At 45.8% G+C, this 7,599-nt stretch overlaps 1 protein-coding gene and 1 non-coding gene across 2 annotated transcripts in view; one reads left to right on the top strand and one right to left on the bottom strand.

Annotated features, from left to right (window-relative positions):
* Window positions 1-219: 219 nt before the first annotated feature.
* CAP2 (cyclase associated actin cytoskeleton regulatory protein 2) overlaps window positions 220-7,599 on the bottom strand; it is a 133,377-nt gene continuing 125,997 nt past the window's right edge. Inside the window, exons 11-13 of the mRNA XM_021696918.2 lie at window positions 7,442-7,524; window positions 3,254-3,394; window positions 220-338 (exon numbers count right to left, since the gene is read on the bottom strand). Coding sequence (XP_021552593.1) covers window positions 255-338; window positions 3,254-3,394; window positions 7,442-7,524 — 308 coding nt within the window. The 3' untranslated portion in view covers window positions 220-254. The remainder of the gene's footprint in view (window positions 339-3,253; window positions 3,395-7,441; window positions 7,525-7,599) is intronic.
* Window positions 6,484-6,556, top strand: TRNAQ-CUG. Its single transcript has one exon. It is a non-coding gene; the product is annotated as a tRNA-Gln (tRNA).

The raw sequence follows: 7,599 nt of genomic DNA, 5'->3' as shown, positions 1-7,599 counted from the left end.
TCACAAGTCATCAGGTGGAACTCAAATCACACACAAAGGCAAATCATGAAGACACGTTAAATACTTCAAAATGCCCACGAAGGCATGCCAGAAATGATGCTGTTTCTAGAACACAGAATTGTTGAAGGCCAAAACTAAAGCCGTACATGTTACTGCCACTTGTAGGTGTTTAATGCTGCTTTTTTTTTTTTTTTTTTTTTTTTTTTTTTTTTTTTTTGATGGATTCAGGTCAGGGGGTTTGGTCTCTCTGGAGGTTAGCCCATAATTTCTGCAGGTTCAGTGACCAACTTGGATCCATCCCAGGCTGTCTTGAACTGTTCTGGAACAGGAAATTCTCTCTGGAAAAATGCAGAAGAACAAAGTTACTTAAACAGATGGAAGGAAGGCTGATCAGTGTCATGGCAGAGAAAGACATTTTATGGAACCCAAACCTGTGTTGTGGAGAGGTCTTCTGGGTCCCGTGGAGACCTGCATAATTGTGTGTAGGTTCTGTAACTATCTGCTAGCATCATCATTAAAACTAGAACCTACTAAGAACCAGGCAGTCTTCTAAGTACTAGATATATGTGGACTCCGTTAGTCTACAGCCCTAGGAGCTGGGTGTTCTTGAGATGCCATCTACAGGACGCAGGTCTGAGAGGTCGAACAGATGGCTGAAGATGGTATTGCTGTAAGCAGGGCAGCCAGACTTCAAGCCAGACAGCCTCTCTACCCACTCACCACCACATGCAAACTTGCACAGGATCACCCGGGGAGCCTGTTAAAATGCAGGTTCTGATTCCGTAGATCTGGGGAAGAGAATGATGATCTGCATTTCCAACAAGTTCCGAGGGGGCACTGAGGCTGCGGATCCCTAGTCACACCGAGTAGAAAGGCTTGGCCCCCGCGTTCTCTGTATACTCTTTGATGAGCTACGAAGATGTGCTTTGGGTCATATATCAATGTGTTACTTTGCATCCTGTCACCTACTCCTCCCATTGGGAGATACACGTGCGTGCACCATACAGGGAGGGGGGGGGTTGTCGGAGGAGGGGGAGGGCAGGGGGACGGAGCCAAAATAAAAGTAGTTTGGAATCTCTCCTTTTCCCCAGAAAGTGATTCTGCAGTCATTTCAGAAAAGGCTCGACAAGGAAGGGGAGAGGCAGTCCGCTTTGGCCCTGGCTTCTGTGCCCTCCCGGGACGTTGTGTGCACAAAGCACGGCTGGAACGCCAAGTGTCTGATAAGCCGGTGCCCCGCTCCTCCATCAATGAGATACCATCTTTCAGTGGAACCCACACACGAGTACATATCTTCTTAGATGTGGGATCCACCTGCCTCTTCTGGAAGTAAACAAGGCTTGGTGCTTGCTCTCAAGTACCAGGCCAGGTAGAGAATGCTCCAGAGTGAAGGTATCTCTTTGATAGTTAACCGTACTATATATAGCCGTTCCACATCTTTTTTGGGGGAGTGAAGTGATAGTCACATGATGACATTCTTCTCTGGGTAATGGACTTCCTTCAGGATGAATCATCCCTACCATCCGATCCCAGATTACAATGTCCATGGCAGGACCTTTGCCTGCTCCCTACTACCGCTCACTAGAAAATGTACTAAGAGGACCATGGAATGAGGGCACAAGATAACCTGCCGATAGGGGGAAGGCTCCTTCAGCACAAAAGCTCGGGTTCTGACCTATACTCACGCCTTAGGTCAGTGGATCTCAAGCTTGACTCCACAGTGGAATCACCTGAGAAGCTTTGACAAGTACAGATGCCTGGGACCACGCCCAGGGATGCTAGCCGAATTAGTCTGGAACGCTGATCCAGACCCACTGCTTTTCTTAGCAGATCCAGCTCCCATGCAGATGAGCCTTCTGCTGGACCAGCTGCAAAGGCCAGGGACCCCCCCTAATTTTTGGCTCTCCGGCTGGAAGGTGTTCTGTATCAGCTTTAGCTCCTCAGTAGCTTTAGGTAGAGAACGCGAGAGGGCTCTTCTCAAGCTCGGGGTTAAGCTAGCCAAACAGCTAGCAGTCCGGTGCTGGCAGACTTTTGTTTTTCAGCCTTACATGAAGGATTCTAGGCTGCATTCTGTAGCACGTGGCTGGGCGGTGCTGAAGAATTTACTGACCTGCGAGAGGAGAATATTCGAGCACGGTTGCTGTCTGCCTAAGGATGGGGCTGGTGACCGGCCCACAGGCTAATGGGGTGCCTTCGAGGTTACTTCTTCTCCCATCCTCCCCTGGTTCACTGTCCCCTTGCACAGTTAGAATCAGAGGGAATCATCTCTGGATTTATCTGTACTTCCAAGAAGCGACGAGTAGGAAGCAGCAACTTGCTTTCAAAGAGCTAGAGCTGCAAGTCCGCCACAAGGCGCGATGCAGAAAATGTATTCCTTTGGACTTCTTTTGCAACGTGTGAGGATATCTGCATGCTTCTCTTAGAAGCTGCTTTGTTGGGGCGCCTGGGTGGCTCAATTGTTAAGCGTCTGCCTTTGGCTCTGGTCACGATCCCAGGGTCCTGGCATCGAGCCCTGCATCAGGCTCCCTGCTCCACAGGAAGCCTGCTTCTCCCTCTCCCACTCCCCCTGCTTGTGTTCCCTCTCCTCCTGTCTCTCTCTGTCAAATAAATACAATCTTAAAAAAAAAAAAAGCTGCTTTGTTGGGGGAGAGGAGGCATAGAAAACAAATGGTGGCTGAATCACTTTGGGTGTCTCAGAAGGGCTGGATGAGCTGATGGCATCACCCGAGACGCCCATTAAAATACAGATTCCCCAGACCCCGCCCGAAGCCTCCCGAATCCAACCTCCAGGCGCAGGCTCTGGGAGCTGGCATTTTCATGGAGCTTCTGGGCGGATCCTCCCGCTGAGTTTGAGAACCTACAGAAACAGGTCCACTTAGCGTCACCCCCACCCCCGCCTCCCACTTTCCCCCCCAAAGCATTTCTCCCTCCTTTCTGCTTGCCTCCACCACAGCAAAGGACAATATTTAGCCCTAAATACCATGAACTCAGATGCGTGAGGCACTGTTTGATAAAAGCTAGCCCCTGAAGGTAAATTATTAGTAAACGGCCCAGAGAATCACCCTTCGAGGAATGCGCACAGCCAAGAAACCAACAGAGGAGGAGCAAGACGCAAAGCAACTCTCTGAATTCCTCTCCTCCTGTGGATTATTCCGCAAACGAAGCTCCTAGGTTGGGAGTTAATGAATCAGTCTCGTCGAATGTTACGAAGGCAGGCTCAAGAAAAATTCTTCACCGGCTTTTAAAAGGTACTTACATAATCACCATCCTGAGGAACAAGGACATTCATTTCAGACGATTTGGCACTCACGATCTCGCAGTCCAGCGCATCTTCACTGAGGTATATGTGACAGCCTTCTGTCTTATTAATGGAAATTGTTGGCACTTTCCCCATTACCTGAAATAGACAAGAGAACAGCCTGGCACCCACATAAATAAAAATGACGATGTCCTCGAATAAAGCCCCATCCATGGGCTTCCCCCAGCTTTAGGAAGAGCTGGGTCAGGCTGGTTAGCAGCAACGTCTGCAGGCTGAACCGGTGGGTGTCATTTGGGGACAGAATGAAAGGACCACACAAAGGGATTCTCAAGCCTCAGGGTCTCTTTTCCTGAGACCAAATAAAGGGATTAATGTGAAAACAGCAACTAAGCGTTCAGAAAAAGTCTCACAACCCTCTAGTGGATTTGAAACATAGATTTGATTTCACGGATAAAAGTAACAAGACGCATTTGCTTTTATTTGCTTAAAATTTTAGTTCTGACAAGTCTGTGAATCTTGGGTTAAAACAAATGCTAATATTGTCATTTCAGAGTAAATACATTATTCTGTAATTGAGTAGATTTTTTCTTGCACCTAAATAAGAAACACTACAATTCTTTTCACATAAATCTTTTGCTAGATAACAATCTCACTGGCTGAATGGGAAGCTTGAGTAAGACAATGAGTGTCTAGGTATTTTGAAATGTATTAATTCCAGGAGCCAAGAGTGGGGACTTGGTTCAGGCTACTCACTGCATGAATAGGACCATACACAAGAGGAGGTGATTCTTTATATTGTTTACAAATATGTAAGTGCTATAAAAATTCTGCTCAGTTTCAAATTTCTCTTTTAACAGGTTTCAGACATTCTCCCTAGCCCCCAAATCTCTATAGGGGCAGACTGTTCCCCCAATGACCATATTACAACTCTATGATTTTCCTCCTTGTAATGGTAATTGAAATGATAAAGACATCTCCTCTTTCACCCTGAAGAAAAGGCTGGATTGCAAACCCAAGGGGCAACTCCCGTTGATGGTGCAGACGATGTGAAGAATTCCTTAGGGGGAGTCTAGCCAGGTCACCACACTTCTCTGTTTTCTCCTCTCTCCACAGAAACTGGACACTGAGTTAGAAATGAGCCCCAGTGCCAAAAGAAAAAAAAAAAAAAAGAAAAAAAAAAGCAGAGGTAGTTCAAGGTCAGGTAAGCACAAGGCTTTGCCATAAATACCCTACAATAGTAATAATACATATATCTATATTTCAAGAACGTGTCAGCAGTAATGTTTTGGTAATTTCTAGATTTGTTTATCTTAGAGTGATGAAGAACATCTACGCGCTGCCCAGGACGGTACAGGGAGTGAGGCAAGACGAGAGAAAGGGTAAACTGTCAGTGGATCCTCGGTGATTTGTTTGTGAGGCAGAATGGGGACACATGAGGCAAGCGCATGACACTAATACAGTTTACTTATATTTATATATTGCTATGCTATATTAAAAACGCTTCAATACACCACATATCTAAAAGTCTGAAAAAGCAACAGTAGACCTTAAATGGGCGCCTGGGTGGCTCAGTTGGTTAAGCGACTGCCTTCAGCTCAGGTCATGATCCTGGAGTCCCGGGATCAAGTCCCACATCGGGCTCCCTGCTCAGCGGGGGGTGTGCTTCTCCCTCTGACCCTCTTCCCTCTCGTGCTCTCTGTCTCTCATTCTCTCTCTCAAATAAATAAAATCTTAAAAAAGTAAAAAAAATAAATAAAAAAATGCTAACTCCTTATAGATGGTTTCATCAGTGCTATCCAATCCCATTTCTGTAAGAATAAAAGGAAGCTTGGAATAAACTCTGTAACAGTAAGAGGGGGTATATTAGATTAGATTATTTCCAGGATATTTTTCACCTGGCTAAATATGTGTTCTCACCTCAGTCATAGAATATTATTTCCGTGACTTTGGGTGGGGGGGTTGGTTAAAAATAATGTGAAGAGGGAGAAAGCCTGGATCTTTATGTAGGAACTTCCACTATCCAAAAAGAGTTCTTCAGAAATTGTGGCCTCATTATTAGGTTTATATGAGCCATATTTCTCCTTGAGGAATTGGACTTCTGATGATGAGTGACTTCCTTAAAATTTTCATGCACAATACTCTGGGAGAGGCAACATTATTCAATAAATGGAGAAATGTGGCTGTCAGAAATGCCAAATTGGAAGGTGGTATTACAGAATACAAGCTTCATGAGGGCAAAGATTTTTGTCTCATTTGCTTACTGATATTTGCAGAGCTGGGAACAGTACCGGCCATATCAGACGTGCTCAGTAAACATCTGGCAAAGGAATGATCGAGTGCGTGCTCTATGCTATGACTCACATTTTAGAACCTAAAGTAAGATCCGAGGCTGGTCGCGTTTCCCGTTTACACGGTGAAGACAACAATCTAGTAACTGCCTGGGAGGAGTTGCTTACTGCTCTCTCCTAATGTGGTTCTCTATCCAGGAATGGAATTTGTGAAGCAGTGGAAGCAGAATGATTCAAGGGGGAAAGGGATTTACACAGACGCACTGCAGAGAAAATACGGAACTGGAATGTGGAAGAGATACACGTACCCACAGAGCCTATGTGGCAAGAATATTTGGAATCTGGGCTATGGAGGACTTAGAATTCCCCAGCTAACCTTGCGTTTCAGGGCAGGGACCTCAGAGTCAGAGGTGAAGCCAACTGCCCAAGTGTGCGCTGCGGGTGAGGACGGAGCCGGGGCTCGTGCCCAGGGCTCGGGTGCCCCGTGCAGGGCTCTTTGCATTAACTGGACACACACAAAACCAACGTCTTAAATAGCAGTGAGTGAAATGTAAAATGTCCATTCGGATGTACTCTAATTAAAAGTGATGGCAAGAAAAAGCCCAGTAAAACAGGAGAGAAAGATCTATAAAACCAGAATCCAGGGGCACCTGGGTGGCTCAGTTGGTTAAGCAGCTGCCTTCTGCTCAGGTCATGATCCAGGGTCCTGGGATCGAGCCCCGCGTCCGGCTCCCTGCTCCGCGGGAAGCCTGCTTCTCCCTCTCCCTCTGCCTGCCACTCTGCCTACTTGTGCTCTCTATCTCTCTGTCAAATAAATAAATAAAATCTTTAAAAAAAAATTAAAAAAAAAACAAACAACCCACCAGAATCCAATGTTAACAAACATTATCAGGAAACATGGGATCATAAGGGGTTAATTAAAAATTTGAAGAGAGGAGTGCCTGGCTGACTCAGTGGGTAGAGCATGTGACTCTGGATCTCAGGGTTGTGAGTTCGAGTCCCACGTTAGGTACTTTTACTTAAAAGAAATCTTAAAAAAAAAAATATGAAGAGAGTGTAATCAAAGGTGGAAGTTGTAACTGGCCAAAGGCAGGAGGTCCTTTAGCTTTTGGCATATTGTAAAATCCAATTGGGTTAAATCAAAATTAACTAAAGGAGTGCATGTTTTTTTCCTAGTTTGCAAATTCAATTCCAATCCTACTTTCCAGGTTGTTGGTCTGATTATCTCACTGACTTCGGAAACTCTTCCTCCTCCTTACTCAGAACCAATGCTCCCTGAACAAAGAAAATTCTCTTCGGGATGGTGCTGTTAGGTTGGGAGAATCTCTTAGCATCTGTGTTCATTCATTAGTTGATGCCTCCCAATCACCACCTCACCAAACATTTACTGGAGACCTACTGTGTGTAAGTGCTGTGCGAGTTTCTGGGGCTGTAAAGACTAATTATGTGCCCCTGAAAACAGGCATGGTAAACGGCGATTGCAGTGCCAGATAGGATGTGTTATAAGGATTGAAAAGGAAGAATTAACACCATCCAAGAGAGGAGTGATGACAGAGCTGTGTCTGAAGGAAAGGGAAGAGAAGTTCTCCAGGTGAACATGGCTGGCCCCGTGCAGGCAGCTGGATGGTCTGAGCAAAGCTGCAAAGTGGGCAGAGGGCATGGCTGAAAAGGCCACTTATATGGGGGCACCTGGGTGGCTCAGTCGGTTGAGTGTCCGACTCTGGGTTTCGGCTCAGGTCGTGATCTCAGGGTCGTGAGAAAGAGCCCTGCATTGGGTTTGTGCTCAGCAGAGAGTCTGCTTAAGATTCTCTCTCCCTGCCCCTCCCCCGACTCACTTGCAAGTAAATAAATAAAATCTTTAGAAAGAAAGACAGGAAAGAAAGAAAAGGCCCCTTACTTGCATTTGAATATCCTTGGAATTGATCACTTCCACGATGCCTACCACGTTGTCAAACACGAGGCCAAACTTCTTACAGTTGTCTAGGAAAAACAAAACAAAGCAAAGCCCCATTAAACACACATAGCATGTTTATGCACAACAACTGGTCATAGTAA

The sequence above is a fragment of the Neomonachus schauinslandi genome, chromosome 8 (genome assembly GCF_002201575.2).
Source record: "Neomonachus schauinslandi chromosome 8, ASM220157v2, whole genome shotgun sequence".
In the NCBI taxonomy this organism is placed as follows: Eukaryota; Metazoa; Chordata; class Mammalia; order Carnivora; family Phocidae; genus Neomonachus; species Neomonachus schauinslandi.
Note: the sequence above shows the minus strand (reverse complement) of the source record. Positions and strands in the feature narration are given on the sequence as shown.